Source organism: Trachypithecus francoisi, unplaced genomic scaffold (assembly GCF_009764315.1).
Source record: "Trachypithecus francoisi isolate TF-2019V2 unplaced genomic scaffold, Tfra_2.0 Lachesis_group5, whole genome shotgun sequence".
Lineage (NCBI taxonomy): Eukaryota > Metazoa > Chordata > Mammalia > Primates > Cercopithecidae > Trachypithecus > Trachypithecus francoisi.
Window position 1 is genome coordinate 129,149,645 of NW_022681470.1, and position 19,495 is coordinate 129,169,139.

Below are 19,495 nucleotides of genomic sequence, written 5' to 3' on the forward strand. Positions count from 1 at the left end.
TAGCCATTTTCCCAAGAAGCCTGGGTTCTTTTTTATTGGAAAATATTTAGAAACCAAAATCCAGCAAAGTACTTTGAACTGAATTCTGCTTCAGTCCTCCCAAAGTAACATAAACTTGGCAGGAGTGTGTGGGAGGCAGATGCAGCACCCACCCAAAGCAGCTGGCTCTGTGGTGACTTGGTGGCAGTTGTCCACTTGGATCCTTAGTTTCTATGCTGAGCTACTGGCTCCTCACCTGTCTCTAGACCTGTAGGGCATGGGAGATAACTGAAGAGGTATCTCTGGGCACAGAGAGGGAAGAAGTGGAGATACAGCAGCTTCCCTCATTTTTTAATTTTTAATTTTTGAGACAGTGTCTTGTTCTGTCACCCAGGCTGGAGTGCAGTGGTGTAATGTTGGCTCCCTACAACCTCTGCCTCCTGGGCTCAAGAGATCCTCCCCCCTCTGACTCCTGAGTAGCTGGGACTACAGGCATATGCCACCATGCCTGGCTAACTTTTTATTTTTGGTGGAGACAGGGTTTTGCTATGTTGCTCAGGTTGGTCTCAAACTCCTGGACTCAAGCAATCAGCCCATCTTGGCCTCCCAAAGTGTTGGGATTATAGGTGTGAGTCCCTGTGCCTGGCCAGCTTCTCTTTCTCTTTACCCTGGTGGGTGTCACTAGGTCAGAGAGAGACAGGCCCTGTCATCATCTTTGATTTTTAATAGCTTTATTAAGGTATAATTTGTACACATAAACTTTACCTGTTTTAAGTGCACAAATCAATTATTTTTAAAGTTTATAAAGTTGTGCAAAAATGGCCGGGCGTGGTGGCTCATGCCTGTAATCTCAGCACTTTGGGAGGCCAAGGTAGGCGGATCACCTGAGGTCGGGAGTTTGAGACCAGCCTGACCAACCTGGAGAAAACCTGTCTCTACTAAAAATACAAAGCTAGGCATAGTGGCGCATGCCTGTAATCCCAGCTACTCAGGAGGCTGAGGCAGGAGAAATGCTTGAACTCAGGAGGCGGAGGTTGTGGTGAGCTGAGATTGTGCCATTGCACTCCAGCCTGGGCAACAAGAGGGAAACTCCATCACACACACACACACACACAAAGTTGTGCAAAAATTACAGCTTAGTTTTGGAACATTTTGTCACCCCAAAAAGATCCCTTGTGCCCATCTGCAGGCAACCCATGTTTTCACATCAGACCCAGGCAACTGCTAATTTAGTATATGCCTTTTCTGGACTGTAAATGGAAACATACCATATGTGGGATATTGCATCAGAGTTCTTTCGCTAAGCATACCGTTTTTGAGATGCATCCATATTGTAGCATATATCACTACTCCATTGTATAGATATGTCATTTAAAGAAATCCACCAGTAAACAAAAAAAAAAAGAAAAAGAAATAAGCTGGGTATGTTGGTGCCTGCCTGCAGTCCCAGTTGCTGAGGAGGCTGAGGCAGAATTGTTTGAGCCCAGAAGTTTGACTTCACAGTAAGCAACATAGTGAGGCCTCATCTCTTAAATAAAAAAAAAAAAAAAAAAAAAAAAAATTCCAGTAGTTGATGGTCATTTGGTTTCTACTTTTTGAATAATATGAATGACAATGCTATGAACATTTGCCTACAAGTCTTAATGTGAACACATTCCCACTTCTCTTCTCATGGAATAGCTGGATCATATGGTAAACTTATGTTTATCTTTTTAAGAAACTGTCAAACTGTTTTCCAAAGTGGCTGCACCATTTTACATTCCCGCCAGCAATGCATTAGGGCTCCAGTTTCTCCACATCATCACCAACACTTATCTTTGTCTGTGTTTTTTATTATAGTCATTTTAGTGGGTCCAAAATGGTATCTCATTTTGGTTTTAACTTGTATTTTCCTAATGACTAGTGATAGTACACAGTTCTTCGTATGCTAAGGAATTTGTATATCTTCTTTGCTGAAATATCTACTCAAACATTTTGTCCATTTTTAAGTTGTCTGCCTTATTTTTGAGTTTTAAGAATTCTTTACATAGTCTAGATGCAAGTCCTCTATCAGATACTTTTTATGATTTGAAAATATTTTCTCCCAGTCTGTGATTTTTCAATTATTTTTTCTTCTTCTTCTTATTTTTTAAACAGGGTCTCACTCTGTCATCCAGGCTGGAGTGCAGTGGTGTGATCTCGGCTCACTGCATGCAACCTCTGCCTCCCAGGGTCAAGAGATCCTCCCACCTCAGCCTTCTGAGTAGCCAGGACTACAGGAGCATGCCACCATGCCTGGTTAATTTTTGTATTTTTTGTGGAGATGGCATTTTGCTCTGTTGTACAAGCTGGTCTCAAACTCCTGAGTTCCAGTGGTCCACCCTCCTTGGCCTCCCAAAGTGCAGGGGTTTCAGATGTGAACCACCTCCCTGGGCCAATTAATTTTCTTAATAGTGTTTTTTGAAACAAAATTTTACATTTTAATGAAGTCCAATTTATTAATATTTTCTTTTATGAATGTCTTAAGAATTATTCCTAAACCAAGGTCATCTAGGTTTTCTCCCATGTTTTCTTCTACATGTTTTATAGTTTTAGCTCTCACATGTAGGTCTGTGATCAATTCTGAGTTTATTTTTGCATATGGTAGGAGGTAAGAATCTAAATTAATTTATTGTGCATTTGATGTCCAAATATCCTAGCACCATCTGTTGAAAAGACCATCTTTTCTCCATAATTTCATTGAGATTTTTGTCAAAACTCAACTGATCATAAATGTGAAGGTTTATTCCTAGACTCTGTTCCATTGATCTGTACTTTATTTTTATTTTTATTTTTTTGAGACGGAGTCTCGCTCTGTCACCCAGGCTGGAGTGCAGTGGCCAGATCTCAGCTCACTGTAAGCTCCGCCTCCCGGGTTTACGCCATTCTCCTGCCTCAGCCTCCCGAGTAGCTGGGATTACAGGCGCCGCCACCTCGCCCGGCTAGTTTTTTGTATTTTTTTAGTAGAGACGGGGTTTCACAGTGTTAGCCAGGATGGTCTCGATCTCCTGACCTCGTGATCCGCCCGTCTCGGCCTCCCAAAGTGCTGGGATCTGTACTTTATATCAGTACCACACTGTCTTGATTAATGTAGCTTTGTAGTAAGTTCTGGATCAGAATTATTTCTTCCTTTTCAGAATTATTTTGGCTATTCTGAATCCTTTATGTTTTCATACAAATTTTAAGATTGGCTTGTCAATTTTTCAAAAAAGCCTGCTGTGATTTTGATAGGGATTGCATTGTAGATTAATTTGGAGAGAACTGCTATCTTAACATTTGATCTTCCAATTCATGAACATGGATTGTGTCTACATTTCTTGATACCTTCTTTAATCTCTCTGAAGTTTTCGTTTTCTTTTTTTGGGACAGGGTCTTGCTCTGTTGCCCAGGCTGGAGTACACTGGCACAGTCACAGCTCACTGCAGCCTCAACCTCCCAAGCTCAGGTAATCCTCCCAATTTAGCCTCTCAAGTAGCTGGGACTACAGGTGTGCAGCATCATGCCTGGTTAATTTTTTAAAATTTATTAATTATTATTTTTTATTATACTTTAAGTTCTGGGTTACATGTGCAGAACATGCAGTTTTGTTACATAGGTATACACATACCATGGTGGTTTGCTGCACCCATCAACCTGTCACCTACATTAGGTATTTCTCCTAATGTTATCCCTCTCCTAGCCCCCCATCCCACACAGGCCCTGGTGTGTGATGTTCCCTTCCCTGTGTCCATGTGTTCTCATTGTTCAGCTCCCACTTATGAGTGAGAACATGTGTTGTTTGGTTTTCTTTTTTTTTTTTTTTTTTTATTTTATTTATTTTTTTTATTTTTATTTTTATTTTTATTTTTTTATTATACTTAAGTTCTAGGGTACATGTGCATAACGTTTATATCATGTATAACTCCCCAATGCAATCCCTCCCTCCTCCCCCCTCCCCTGATAGGCCCCAGTGTGTGATGTTCCCCTTCCCGAGTCCAAGTGATCTCATTGTTCAGTTCCCACCTATGAGTGAGAACATGCGGTGTTTGGTTTTCTCTTCTTGTGATAGTTTGCTAAGAATGATGGTTTCCAGCTGCATCCATGTCCCTACAAAGGACGCAAACTCATCCTTTTTGATGGCTGCATAGTATTCCATGGTGTATATGTGCCACATTTTCTTAATCCAGTCTGTCACAGATGGACATTTGGGTTGATTCCAAGTCTTTGCTATTGTGAATAGTGCCACAATAAACATACGTGTGCATGTGTCTTTGTAGTAGAGTAATTTATAATCCTTTGGGTATATACCCAGTAGTGGGATGGCTGGGTCATATGGTACATCTAGTTCTAGATCCTTGAGGAATCGCCATACTGTTTTCCATAATGGTTGAACTAGTTTACAATCCCACCAACAGTGTAAAAGTGTTCCTATTTCTCCACAGATGTTGTTTGGTTTTCTAATCTTGTGATAGTTTGCTGAGAATGATGGTTTCCAGCTTCATCCATGTCCCTGCAAAGGACATGAACTCATCCTTTTTATGGCTGCATAGTATTCCATGGTATATATGTACCACCTTTTCTTAATCCAGTCTATCACTGATGGGCATTTGGGTTGGTTCCAAGTCTTTGCTATTGTGAATAGTGCCACAATAAACATATGTGTGCATGAATCTTTATTGTAGAATGATTTATAATCCTTTGGGTATATGCCCAGTAATGGGATTGCTGGGTCAAATGGCATTTCCAGTTCTAGATCCTTGAGGAATCGCCACACTGACTTCAACAATGGTTGAACTAATTTACAGTCCCACCAACAGTGTAAAAGCATTCCCATTTTTCTACAACCTCTCCAGCATCTATTGTTTCCTGATTTTTAATGATGGCCATTATAACTGGTGTGAGATGGTATCTCATTGTGGTTTTGATTTGCATTTCTCTAATGACTAGCATTTTTTCATGTCTGTTGGCTGCATAAATGTCTTCTTTTGAGAAGTGTCTGTTCATATCCTTTGCCCATTTTTGGATGGGGTTGTTTGCTTTTTTCTTGTGAATTTGTTTAAATTCTATGTAGATTCTGGAGATTAGCCCTTTGTCAGATGGATAGATTGCAAAAATTTTCTCCCATTCTGTAGGTTGCCTGTTCACTCTGATGATAGTTTATTTCGCTGTGCAGAAGCTCTTTAGTTTAATTAGGGCCCATTTGTCAATTTTAGCTTTTGTTGCCATTGCTTTTGGTGTTTTAGACATGAAGTCTTTGCCCATGCCTATGTCCTGAATGGTATTGCCCAGGTTTTCTTCTAGGATTTTTATGGTCCTAGGTCTTAAGTTTAAGTCTTTGTTCCGTCTTGAGTTGATTTCTGTATAAGGTGTAAGGAAAGGGTCAAGTTTGTTTTCTGCATATGGCTAGCCAGTTTTCCCAACATCATTTATTAAATAGGGAATCTTTTCCCCATTCCTTGTGTGTGTCAGGTTTGTCAAAGATCAGATGGTGGTAGAAGTGTGGTTATTTCTGAGGCCTCCATTCTGTTCCATTCATCTATATATCTGTTTTTGTACCAGTGCCATGCTGTTTTGGTTACTGTAGGCTTGTAGTAAAGTTTGAAGTCAGGTAGCGTGATGCCTCCAGCTTTGTTCTTCTTGCCCAGGATTATCTTGGCTATGCAGTCTCTTTTTTAGTCCCATATGAACTTTAGTTTTTTCCAATTCTGTGAAGAAAATTAGTGGTAGCTTGATGGGGATAGCATTGAATCTAGAAATTACTTTGGGCAGTAAGGCCATTGTCACGATATTGATTCTTCCTATCCATGAGCATGGAATGTTTTTCCATTTGTTTGTGTCCTCTCTTATTTCCTTGAGCAGTGGTTTGTAGCTCTCCTTGAAGAGGTCCTTCACATCCCTTGTAAGTTGTACTCCTAGGTATTTTATTCTCTTAGTAGCAATTGTGAATGGGAGTTCACTCATGATTTGGCTGTTTATCTATTATTGGTGTATAGGAATACTTGTGATTTTTGCACATTGATTTTTGTATCCTGAGACTTTGCTGAATGAAGTTGCTTATCAGCTTAAGGAGATTCTGGGCTGAGACAATGGGGTTTTCTAAATATACAATCATGTAATCTGCAAACAGAGACAATTTGACTTCCTCTCTTCCTATCTGAATACCCTTTATTGCTTTCTCTTGCCTGACTGCCCTGTTCAGAACTTCCAAAACTATGTTGAATAGGAGTGGTGAGAGAGGGCATCCTTGTCTTGTGCCAGTCTTCAAGGGACATGCTTCCAATTTTTCCCCATTCAGTATGCTATTGGCTGTGGGTTTGTCATAAGTAGCCCTTATTATGTTGAGATATGTTCCATCAATACCTAGTTTACTGAGGGTTTTTAGCATGAAGGGCTGTTGAATTTTCTTGAAGGCCTTTTTTGTTTCTATTGAGATAATCATTTGGTTTTTGTTGCTGGTTCTGTTTATGTGATGGACTACGTTTATTGATTTGCGTATGTTGAACCAGCCTTGCATCCCAGGGAAGAAGCCAACTTGATCGTGGTGGATAAGCCTTTTGATGTGCTGTTGGATTCGGTTTGCCAGTATTTTATTGAGGATTTTCTCATTGATGTTCATCAGGGATATTGTCCTAAAATTCTTTTTGTTGTGCCTCTGCCAGCATCGGGATGATGCTGGCCTCATAAAATGAGTTAGGGAGGATTCTCTCTTTTTCTATTGACTGGAATAGTTTCAGAAGGAATGATAGCAGCTTGTCTTTGTACCTCTGGTAGAATTTGGCTGTGAATTCGTCTGGTCCTGAACTTTTTTTGGTTGGTAGGCTATTAATTATTGCCTCAATTTCAGAACCTGTTATTGGTTTATTCAGAGATTCAACTTCTTCCTGGTTTAGTCTTGGGAGGGTGTATGTGTCCAGGAATTTATTCATTTCTTGTAGATTTTCTAGTTTATTTGCATAGAGGTGTTTATAGTACTCTCCGATGGTAGTTTGTATTTCTGTGGGATTGGTGGTGATATTCCCTTTATCATTTTTTATTGCCTCTATTTGATTCTTCTCTCTTTTCTTATTAGCCTTGCTAATGGTCTATCATTTTTGCTGATCTTTTCAAACGAACAGCTCCTGGATTCGCTGATTTTTTGAAGGGTTTTTTGAGTCTCTGTCTCCTTTAGTTCTTCTCTGATCTTAGTTATTTCTTGCCTTCTGCTAGCTTTTGAATGTGTTTGGTCTTGCTTCTCTAGTTCTTTTAATTGTGATGTTAGGGTGTTGATTTTAGATCTCTCCAGCTTTCACTTGTGGGCATTTAGTGCTATAATTTTCCCTCTACATATTGCTTTAAATATGTCCCAGATATTCTGGTACATTGTATTTTTGTTTTCATTGGTTTCAAAAAACATCTTTATTTCTGCCTTCATTTCGTTATTTACCCAGTAGTCATTCAGGAGCAGGTTGTTCAGTTTCCATGTAGTTGTGCGGTTTTGAGTGAGATTCTTAATCCTGAGTTCTAATTTGATTGCACTGTGGTCTGAGAGACAGTTTTTTGTGATTTCTGTTCTTTTACATTTGCTGAGGAGTGCTTTACTTCCAGTTATGTGGTCAGTTTTGGAATAAGTGTGATGTGGCACTGAGAAGAATATATATTCTGTTGATTTGGGGTGGAGAGTTCTGTAGATGTCTATTAGGTCCGCTTGGTCCAGAGCTGAGTTCAAGTCCTGGATATCTTTGTTAATTTTCTGTCTCGTTGATCTAATATTGACAGTGGGGTGTTAAAGTCCCCCATTAATATTGTGTGGGAATCTAAGTCTCTTTGTAGGTGTCTAAGAACTTGCTTTATGAATCTGGGTGCTCCTGTATTAGGTGCATATATATTTAGGATAGTTAGCTCTTCTTGTTGAATTGATCCCTTTACCATTATGTAACGGCCTTTTTTTCTCTTTTGACCTTTGTTGGTTTAAACTCTGTTTTACCAGAGACTAGGATTGCAACCCCTGCTTTTTTTTTTTTGCTTTCCATTTGCTTGGTAGATCTTCCTACATCCTTTGAGCCTATGTGTGTCTTTGCACGTAAGATGAGTCTCCTGAATATAGCACACCGATGGGTCTTGACTCTTTATCCAATTTGCCAGTCTGTGTCTTTTAATTGGGGCATTTATCCCATTTACATTTAAGGTTAATATTGTTATGTGTGAATTTGATCCTGTCATTATGATGCTAGCTGGTTATTTCATCCGTTAATTCATGCAGCGTCTTCCTAGCATTGATGGTTTTTACAATTTGGCATGTTTTTACAGTGGCTGGTACTGGTTGTTCCTTTCCATGTTTAGTGCTTCCTTCAGGAGCTCTTGTAAGGCAGGCCTGGTGGTGACAAAATCTCTCAGCAGTTGCTTGTCTGTAAAGGATTTTATTTCTCCCTCACTTATGAAGCTTAGTTTGGCTGGATATGAAATTCTGGGTTGAAAATTCTTTTCTTTAAGAATGTTGAATATTGGCCCCCATTCTCTTCTGACTTGTAGGGTTTCTGCCGAGAGGTCCTCTGTTAATCTGATGGGCTTCCCTTTGTGGGTAACCTGACCTTTCTCTCTGACTGCCCTTAACATTTTTTCCTTCATTTCAACCTTGGTGAATCTGACAATTGTGTGTCTTGGGGTTGCTCTTCTCGAGGAGTATCTTTGTGGTGTTCTCTGTATTTTCTGCATTTGAATGTTGGCCTGCCTTGCTAGGTTGGGGAAGCTTTCCTGGATAATATCCTGAAGAGTGTTTTCTAACTTGGTTCCATTCTCCCCATCACTTTCGGGTACACCAATCAAACATACATTTGGTCTTTTCATATAGTCCCATATTTCTTGGAGGCTTTGTTCGTTTCTTTTCACTCTTTTTTTCTCTAATCTTGTCCTCTCACTTTATTTCATTAATTTGATCTTCAGTCACTGATATCCTTTCTTCTGCTTGATCGAATTGGCTACTGAAGCTTGTGTATATTTTAGGAAGTTCTCGTACTGTGGTTTTCAGCTCCATCAGGTCATTTAAGCTCTTCTCTACACTGGTTATTCTAGTTAGCCATTTGTCTAACCTTTTTCCAAGGTTTTTAGCTTCCTTGCAATGCATCAGAACGTGCTCCTTTAGCTTAGAGAAGTTTGTTATTACCGACCTTCTGAAGCCTACTTCTGTCAACTCATCAAACTCATTCTCTGTCCAGTTTTGTTCCCTTGCTGGCAAGGAGTTGTGTTCCTTTGGAGGAGAAGAGGCGTTCTGGTTTTTGGAATTTTCAGCCTTTCTGCTCTGGTTTCTCCCCATCTTTGTTGTTTTATCTACCTTTGGTCTTTGATGTTGGTGTCCTACGGATGGGGTTTATGGTGTGGATGTCCTTTTTGTTGATGTTGATGCTATTCCTTTCTGTTGGTTTTCCTTCTAACAGAGAGGCCCCTTAGCTGCAGGTCTGTTGGAGTTTGCTGGAGGTCCACTCCAGATCCTGTTTGCCTGGGTATCACCAGTGGAAGCTGCAGAACAGCAAATAATACTGCCTGATTCTTCCTGTGGAAGCTTTGTCCCAGAGGGGCATCCACCTGTATGAGATGACTGTTGGCCCCTACTGGGAGATGTCTCCCAGTCAGGCTATATGGGGGTCAGGGACCCACTTGAGGTCTGTTCATTATTGGAGCTCGAACGCCATGCTGGGAGAACCACTGCTTTCTTCAGAGCTTTCAGGCAGGGATGTTTAAGTCTGGAGAAGCTGTCTGCTGCCTTTTGTTCAGATATGCCCTGCCCCCAGAGGTGGAATCTAGAGAGGCTGTAGGCCTTGCTGAGCCGTGGTAGGCTCCGCGCAGTTTGAGCTTCCCTGCTACTTTGTTAGTTTGTTTATACTGTGAGCATAGAATCGCCTATGCAAGCCTCAGCAATGGTGGACGCCCCACCCCGCCAAGCTCTCACGTCCCAGATCGATCTCAGAGTGCTGGCGCTAGTAGCGAGCAAGGCTCTGTGGGCATGGGACCCACTGAACCAGGCATGAGAGTGATCTCCTGGTCTGCCAGTTGCGAAGACCATGGGAAAAGAGCAGTATTTGGGCAGGAGTGTACCCCTCCTCCAGGTATAGTCACTTACAGCTTCCCTTGGCTAGGAAAGGGAAATCCCCCGACCCGTTGGTGCTTCCCAGGTGAGGCGATGCCCCACCTTGCTTCAGCTCTCACCCTCTGTGGGCTGCACCCACTGTCCAACCAGTCCCAGTGAGATGAACTAGGTACTTCAGTTGGAAATGCAGAAATCACCCATCTTTTGTGTCCCTCTTGCTGGGAGCTGTAGACTGGAGCTGTTCCTGTTCAGCCATCTTCAATTTTTTTTTTTTATTTTTATTTTTTGTGGAGACAGGGTCTCACTTTGTTGCCCAGTCTGGTCTTGAATTCCTGGGCTCAAGCAGTCCTCCTGCCGCTGCCTCCAAAGTGCTAGAACTAAAGGCATGAGCCACCATGCCCAGCCCTCTCGAATGTTTTACAGTTTTCATTATACAAGTCTTGTACTTCTTTTGTTAAATTTATTCCTAAGTATTTAATTCTCTTCAGTGCTATTGTGAAGACAATTTTCTTTATTTCATTTTTGGAGTTTTCTGAATAGAAAACACAACTGATATTCTATATATTGATTATTGTAGCCTGCGACCTTGCTGAACTTGATTAATTCTATTATACTATGATTTTTTGTTGTGGTTAGACCCTTACACAATCAAATGAGCTTAAAAAAAAATTGTCGGCCGGGCGCGGTGGCTCAAGCCTGTAATCCCAGCACTTTGGGAGGCTGAGACGGGCGGATCACGAGGTCAGGAGATCGAGACTATCCTGGCTAACATGGTGAAACCCCGTCTCTACTAAAAAATACAAAAAACTAGCCGGGCGAGGTGGCAGGCGCCTGTAGTCCCAGCTACTCGGGAGGCTGAGGCAGGAGAATGGCATAAACCCGGGAGGCGGAGCTTGCGATGAGCTGAGATCCGGCCACTGCACTCCAGCCCGGGCGACAGAGCGAGACTCCGTCTCAAAAAAAAAAAAAAAAATTGTCAGAGTGACCCCAGAGCAACAACAGGATGACAGTAGCCTTTGTCCACACAGAGATAAAGTTTAGTTTTTGCAGTCCTTCTCCATAAAGATTGTATGCCAATTCTATGGCCTACTGCCAATTCTCTGGCCTACTGCCATACAACCTGAACTGAAGTCCGGAAGGTTTAGGTGACTGGGCCACAGAGCTAATTACTGGTGGAACCAAGAAGATAAATTATATCCCTACCTCCTTGCCCACTAAGCTCCCCATTCCAGTGTGCTGCTTTCTGGTCCTTTTCCATGATTGGGCTTCAGCAGCTATCATTTCCTCCAGTGTCCAAGAGTATTTCCTTGGCCTTCCAGTAAAGCTCCCCAAGTTGTCTGCAGCCCCCCTCAACTATTAACTTGCCTACTTGATACATATTTTGAAAAGCAATCTAAATTCTAGAAATTGTCTCTCCTGCAAACAAACTACAGATTCCATGTAAAACATTTCCCTGAGTCCAGAAAGTTCTGGGATTTTCCTGTTTTGGACTAGACTTCCAAATGGCTTCATCTTAAATTGCATTTATTGACCTAATTGTTTACTGATCTTTAGAATTTAGTTTAGATTGGGAGGTCAAAATCATAATTTTCTCAATTTTTTTGGCAAACTGATATGATGGCTGGAATCATCCAGAAAAAGTAGACATCATTATATTTTCTTGAATATTCATTCAAGTTTCAATTTAATACTTAAATATTCATTTTCAAATAAAAATACTATGCCTTGTAGCTAGGGATGCAAAGACTTGGTTATCCTTATTGGAGTAATGATTCTCCTCTATCTGGGGAGGTCATCGTCTGCAGTTGGAGACTGAGGGACTGGGAGATGGGAGGTTGAAACTTAAAGAGGTAAAGGTCTGTCTTGGAATAAAGCTAGTTATCAGTCACCACCAGACCATCATGGTGGCTAGAATTCCAGAAACGGTGAATAGAAGTTCATCTTCTATTTTGTCTTCATGGAATATATCTGTGAAGCAAAAAAGGACACTTTGAATAAAACATGTATTGGGAGGCCAAGGCAGGCAGATCACAAGGTCAGGAGTTTGAGACCAACCTGGCCAGCATGGTGAAACCCCCATCTCTACTAAAAATACAAAAAAAAAAAAAATTTAGCCAGGCACGGTGGCATGCACCTGTAGTCCCATATACTTGGGGGGCTGAGGCAGGAGAACTGCTTGAACCCAGGAGGCAGAGATTGCAGTGAGCCGAGATCGCACTATTGCACTCCAGGCTGGGTGACAGAGCAAGACTCCATCTCAAAAAAAACCCAAAAAACAAAACGACAAAAAATATGTAAAGTATTTTACTAGCTGTTGTAGACACTATATGTCTTGTCAATATTCATTCCATTTTTTCCCCATTATGTATATTCTACCCAACAACAGTTTGGGTGGAATAGACTGAGTTTCATATTCAACTTGAGGGCTAAGTTTTGACTGATCTAGGTCAACTGGAAAAGCCCTTCTCTTTCCTTCATCCTTGACCAGAATGATTTCGTTAGCTCCTTCCCTCATCCTTTGCCAGAATGATTTCATCACAGCATTCCCATGACCCCATGAATTGGTTCAGGGGTGTCCTTAATCAGCATGAAGTTCAAGACTCTCACCAAGACAGTGTGGTATGCTATATATAAAACTGGAGCCTACTGAACATTTTTGCCCCTCTGGTAGACAGCTTCTAAGATATCCCCCAATGGCTGCTGTCTCCTGGTATTCATACCCTTGTATAATCCTCTCTCTCACCTTGAGTATGGGCTGGACCTACTGAGTAGTTTCTAACTAATAGAACGCAGCAAAAGTGATGGGATGTCACTTCTGAGATTAGATATTAATACAAAAAGACTGTGGCTTCCATCATGGGTATCCTCTCTCACTGGCTCACTCCGAGGGAAGCCACATGCCATGTTGTGAGATGCACTCTAGAGAGGCCTATGGGCAAGGGATTAGGGGAGGTTTCTAGACAACAGTGAGAAACTGAGACCCTGAGTTCAACAGTCTATAAGGAGCGCGATCCTGCCAACAATTCCTGCCAACAACCACCTGAATGAGCTTGAAAGGAGATCTTCCATTCTAGCCTTCAGGTGACATCACAGCGCTGACTGATAGCTTAACTGTAACATCAGGAAAGACCCTGAACCAGAGGCTCCCAGTTCAACTGCACCTAGATTCCTCACTCATAGAAACTGTGACATAAAAAATGTTTGTTGCTTTAAGCCACAAACATCTTTTTTTTTTTTTTTGGAAAAATCTGTTAGTAGCAAAAGTTAACTAATATACCACATTAACGAAAGGTAGTTGGAAATGGATTTTTTTTCTGTTATTCACAGCTGAAAGCATATTAATATACTAGGTAGTAATCTTGAAAAGGTTACTAGATATTAAAATCTCTAGACTCAAATGAATTTACCATGGCATACCAAAATCATGCAAACAAAAAACCTTCTATCCTTCCACTCACAACCATCTTCATTTCTCATATGGAAAATTATGTAATAAGGGCTATTCATTCGTAATCCTTTATAATACTGACAAAGTAATCTGGGCCAAGATTTACCTTTGATTACTTAGGCAAATGAACAATGTAAATAAATAATGATCATAGGGGAACTATTAAGTCCACTTAAAACATCTACTGTTGAAAGTCCTTAAAACTACTTTAACACCATCTGTTTATGTACAAGTTTAAAATATGCTAGTTAAAATGATTTTTAATGGATATCTATTCATTATAGCAGGTTTAGAAGGACTTTTGGCTAGGCACTGTTTGCTCTCAGTCTGAAATAGAAACCTCTTTTTTTTTTTTTGAGACAGGGTCTTGCTCTGGTCCCCAGGCTGGAGTGCAGTGGTGTGATCATGGCTCACTGCAGCCTCAAACTCCTGGGCTCAAGAAATCCTCCTGCCTCAGCAGGAGTAGCTGGGATTACAAGCAGGTGCCACCTGTAGGCAACCATATCTGCTAATTTTTTTATTTTTTGTAGAGACAGGATCTCTACAAAACTGGGCAACTTCGTTGCTCAGACTGGTCTTAAACTTCTGGGCTCAAGCGATCCTCCCACCTTGGCCTCCCAAAGTGTGGAATTTTAGGCATGAGCTACTGCACCCAGCCAAGAAACCTTTCAACCAATGTACAAAGGATGTCATGGACTGAAGAGTATGATTGGTTTAACCTCCAACCTCTCCATATTCTTTAAGGGCCTTTGAATGCTATGCTTATACAAACCAACCCAAGTTCACTCCTTTAGTAAAAGCCTTTGCTATGTAGTGTCCTCAGAGTAGCAGGATCACTTGAAAAGACCACTGGGTATAAGTTGGGGGGCAATTACAGTGCTAATTCCTTTTTTTTTTTTTTGAGATGGAGTTTTGCACCGTCACCCAGGCTGGAGTGCAGTGGCACAATCTTGGCTCACTGCGACCTCCACCTCCTGAGTTCAAGTGGTTCTCCTGCCTCAGCCTCCCAAGTAGCTGGGATTACAGGCACCTGCCACCACACCCAGCTAGTTTTTGTATTTTTAGTAGAGACAGGGTTTCACCATGTTGGCCAGGCTGGTCTTGAAATCCTGACCTCAGGTGATCCGCCTGCCTCAGCCTCCCAAAGTCCTGGGATTACAGGCATTAGCCACTGCGCACCCGGTCCGGTATTCTTTCTTAATCACCAAAATCACCTCTTTCAAATACCCTTCCTGTATATTTAGAGATTTAGTTAAAGATTGTTTTATAGGCTGGGTGCGGTGGCTCACGCTTGTAATCCCAGCACTTTGGGAGGCCAGTGCAGGTGGATCATGAGGTCAAGAGATCAAGACCATCCTGGCCAACATAGTGAAACCCCATCTCTACTGAAAACACAAAAATTAGCTGGGCATGGTGGTGCACACCTGTAGTCCCAGTTACTAGGGAGGCTGAGGCAGGAGAATCGCTTGAACCGGGAGGCAGGTGTTGCAGTGAGCTGAGGTGGCGCCACTGCACTCCAGCCTGGTGACAAAGTGAGACTCCGTCTCAAAAAAAAAAAAAAAGATTGTTTTATAAAAATTCAAAAAATAAAAAGAAATATTAAATGACAGACATCAAGTATGCTTCTGGGAAAGAGATGGGATTAGAGGCAGAGGTGGAGGGGGAATTTTCCTTTTACTGCGATCTGTATTGCTTAATTTTTATTTTACAACATTTTGTATTGCTTTTATAATTTAAAAAATGTTAAAAAAAAAAAAAAAAAGAAGAAAAAAGAAAATGTTCCCTGAGAGAATCTCATTGGTAGTTTAGGATGAATTCCCTCAATTATAACATTAAATCAGTACCTATCTGAGCATGCACTTTGGTATTGTGTGAAATGAGAAGGAAGGAAGGAATAGATGGGAAGTTATGATTAAGCCAGGACATGGAAGGGAATATTCTGACGGGCAGTTCTGAAAGAGGAAAGGGTTTGGGATAGTAGGAGAGGGCTGTGTATCTCAGAACAGAGCAAGGATTCAACAAAGTCAGACTTGTAAATTCACCTGCTTATCTGTACGTGAAATGACTAAGGTATTGGCTGAGCAGGAGGTGATTTCACTGAAAGGGGCAGTAGGATGAGGACGTTCCCAATGGATCACTGCAGTAGCTGGGCTGAAGTAAACTGCTACTTCCTGGGAAGAAACTTATCAGATGGGACATGTGGGATAGCCTATGCTTGAGTATGAAACTGATAATGCGGCGTTTCCTGGACTGCAAAAAACAGAACTGTTGTAGCCTACAAGAGAGGAATGCAACAAATATGGGGCACAAAGTAAGTAGACAGGAAGTGACTGAGGCAGCTGAGAACTAAGGGATACCATGTCCTTCCTTAGCAAACTGAGGGCATCTTGAGGTCTGTACTTGGTTTTTATAATTTCCAATTAAAAAAAAAAAAAAAGTCAATCCACGTAGGCAACAGATGAAGAATAAAAAACAGAATAAAACACAATCCAACTTACCACTCAGGTAAACAGCTGGTTCTAAATATGATGGTTAAACTTTCAAGGTCTTCATTCTTTAGATGTAATTCTTCAAGCAGGGTGTCTAGAAACCGTGTAAACACCATACCTTCCTGAGAATGTTTCTGAATGCCAAGAATTGGGGTCAGTCTGAAACAACCAAAAATACTAAATGCATATCCATGAAATGATAAGGGCAAAGGGACTCCTATCTTCAACATGGCAGATAAAATTTTATGAGAATAATAAGGTATCTTTGATTTAACAAAACTCCCAGAGAGAAGGCTTTACTAACAAAGGCAGAAGTGAAGTCTCAGGAAAAGACTGAAAGATCAAACATGAAGTATGAAAGAGGTATAAAAGCCTAAATCTATAATATGTTTGTTGTTCTTCATTCCAGCAAAAACTACTAAAATTCTGCTCAGAAAATGAACTCTTTCCATTTGGGAAAGGGAGGTTACAAAAGGAGTTTAGAGCTGAGAACTGCTTGAAAAACATACTTATATTAGATGTTTGGATTATATCACCTAAAAAGACAATAATAAACAAAACAAGATTATCTTTTGAATGAAATTTTATTTTATTTTATTTTATTTTATTTTGAGGCAGAGTCTCGCTTCTGTCGTCCAGGCTGGAGTGCAGTGGCACAATCTCGGCTCACTGCAACCTCCACCTCCTGGGTTCAAGCGATTCTCCTGCTTCAGCCTCCCAAGTAGTTGGGATTACAGGTGCTCGACACCATGCCCGGCTAATTTTTGTTTTTTTGGTAGAGACGTGGTTTCACTATGTTGGCCAGGCTGGTCTTGAACTCCTGGCCTCAGGTGATCCACCAGCCTCAGCCTCCCAAAGTGTTAGGATTACAGGCGTGAGCCACCGTGCCTGGTCGACATTTTTATATTTATTTATTATTATTATTATTTATTTTTTATTTTTTGAGAGAGAGTCTTGCTCTGTCACCCAGGCTGGAATGCAGTGGTGCAATCTCAGCTCACAGCAACCTCCCGGGTTCAAGCAATTCTCCTGCCTCAGCCTCCTGAGTAGCTGGGACTACAGGTGTGTGCCACCACGCCTGGCTAATTTTTGTATTTTTAGTAGAGATGGGGTTTCACCATGTTGGCCAGGCTGGTCTTGAACTCCTGACCTGAAGCGATATACCCACCTTGGCCTCCCAAAGTGCTGGGATTACAAGTGTGAGCCCACTACACGTGGCTAACATTTTTCTTTTTAAAACACTAAATAAATGAATTATGTCTCGTAAGGCACTTCATACTAATTCTGTAAAGAAACAGTATGCTTTTTTTCTCTAACCATTTGGAGTAAGTACTCCTAAAGATTGACTCTGCACAATGGAATTTTAAAAGTAATTTAAACTGAAATGTGATCAGTACATGATTTTTAAAAACTGAGCAATATCTATTCTAATTACAAAGATTAAAGACCCTGACTTCTCATAAACATATATATTTTTTTCTCTAGAGAGTATGTGTCTCAGAGTTCTTACAAGTTACATTCCTAGAAAGCTTTTTTGGAGAAAATTCTTTTCTCCCCAAATAGTTTTATACTTCCCACAAAGCTCTTTCAGATATTTATTTAACCTTGGTTATTTGCCTGGGCATATTTAATAAAAATAAAATAACTCAAATTTAAATCAATAAAGCTCAAGAAATCAGAGCAGATCAGTTCCACAGTAGTCAGTGTGGAATATAAGTGTTTTCTGAGAGGCAGATTTTCTTCCTTGCTTAGCCATCCTATACGGGAAGCAGAAGTAAAAGGGAAAATTTGTCAGAATTGTCTAAAGATGGCCAGGACTTCCAGAGGAGGTGGGAAATTCTCTATATCCCTGAAGTATTTTTGCAAGAACTGGAGATGAGGTGACTGCAATAGTCCAATGAAATCCATAGAATTATAACTGGGAAAATTGCTATTGTGCATTCCTTTACCATCTCTCCTGTATTTCTTTGCAGCTAGGGGATGGAGTACCAAGTTCTCAGACTTCATGAGCTTTGTCTGCACATATTCCCCAAAGGCAGTTCATACTGAGAAACAGGACTACCCAAGTATTCCAATGCCAAGCCCGAGCTGGGTATAGAGATAAACCTAGAGTTGTGGCCAGCTTTTTTTCTGAGGCATTTTCCCGTAGAGAAGGTGGAACCCAGAAGCTAACTCTAGCTTTTCCAGTACTTAAGTGATGTCAACATTTAAAATATAAGTTGCTACTTCCCCATAATAAGACCAAGAATAAGGGATGGGATAACACTGGCTAAAATAAAACCAGGAAGTCCAAATTGGGTGAATCAAATATGCCAACTCCATAGAAACCTAGTTTTTGTGTATATTTAAAGTGGTACTGGCCAGGTGCGATGGCTCATGTCTGTAATCCCAGCACTTTGGGAGGCCGAGGTGTGTGGGTCATTTGAGGTCAGGAGTTCAAAACCAGCCTGGCCAACATGGTGAAACCCCATCTCTACGGAAAAGTACAAAAAAAAAAAAGCCCAGCGTGGTGGTGGGCACCTATAATCCCAGCTACTTGGGAGGCTGAGGCAGGAGAATCACTTGAACCCAGGAGGCAGAGGTTGCAGTGAGCAGAGATCACACTGCTGCATTCCAGCCTAGGCAACAGAGTGAGACTCCATCTCAAAAATAAATGAATGAATGGATGAATAAATAAATAAAGTGGAATTTATTTGACATATCCAAAACAACTTCTCTGACTTTCAAGGAGATTAGTATTTGGCTCATATGTGAAAATAAGGTTTTCTCAATTCCTTCTCAAACTGCCATTAGTACTTAAAACAAGTGTCCAAACTTAATTTAGAAATAAATGGTGACTACTAGATTTCTCAATCTGTGTGCCCATATGAGAATAGCAAATGTGAAGAGTTATTACAGAGAAACAGCTTGTAAGAGCTGCCCCTCTATCAACTGCCTTAGTTACAAACTATTTTAGAAATAATAACAATTCTCTAGACAACTTGCAAGGCTAAAATGATTCTATAAATTACTAAAATCAAAAATTACTAAAATTTCTGTTTATAAAGAAATCCTTGGATTAACGAGAAACTTTAGCTAGGAGAAAACAAACAAACACAAAAGGAAAGCAAGGACACAATCCCACTACATGTTTCTGAGCCCATGACAAATACTGCTCATCCATCAGGCATTCTTTTCTTAATGAGCTAGGACCTGCTTTGAGAATTCTCAAAACAGGACTCTGAACAACCATTTCAACTGTTTAGGGCTGGCTTTTGAGATGAAACCTATTCCCTCCCAGTCTAACTACAAGCCCTAGAGGAACTATGTACACAACCCAATTATTATTTTTTTTTGAGACAAAGTCTCGCTCTGTCATCAGGCTGGAGTGCAGTGGCATGATCTTGGCTCACTGCAACCTTCGCCTCCTGGGTTCAAGCGATTCTCCTGCTTCATTCTCCTGAGTAGCTGGACTACAGGCATGTGCCACCACGCCCAGCTAATGTTTGTATTTTTAGTACAGAAGGAGTTTCATCATATTGG

The 19,495-nt window shown here is 40.9% G+C and overlaps 1 protein-coding gene across 4 annotated transcripts in view; it reads right to left on the bottom strand.

The window, feature by feature from the left end:
- Window positions 1–11,686: 11,686 nt before the first annotated feature.
- The window catches only part of RPAP2 (RNA polymerase II associated protein 2), a 94,497-nt gene continuing 86,688 nt past the window's right edge, over window positions 11,687–19,495 (bottom strand). For all 4 annotated transcript variants that reach the window (XM_033199725.1, XM_033199730.1, XM_033199728.1 and 1 more), the window contains 2 exons: window positions 15,983–16,132; window positions 11,687–12,004 (listed from right to left, as the gene is read on the bottom strand). In XM_033199725.1, the coding sequence (XP_033055616.1) occupies window position 12,004; window positions 15,983–16,132 (151 nt within the window). In that variant the 3' untranslated portion in view covers window positions 11,687–12,003. The remainder of the gene's footprint in view (window positions 12,005–15,982; window positions 16,133–19,495) is intronic.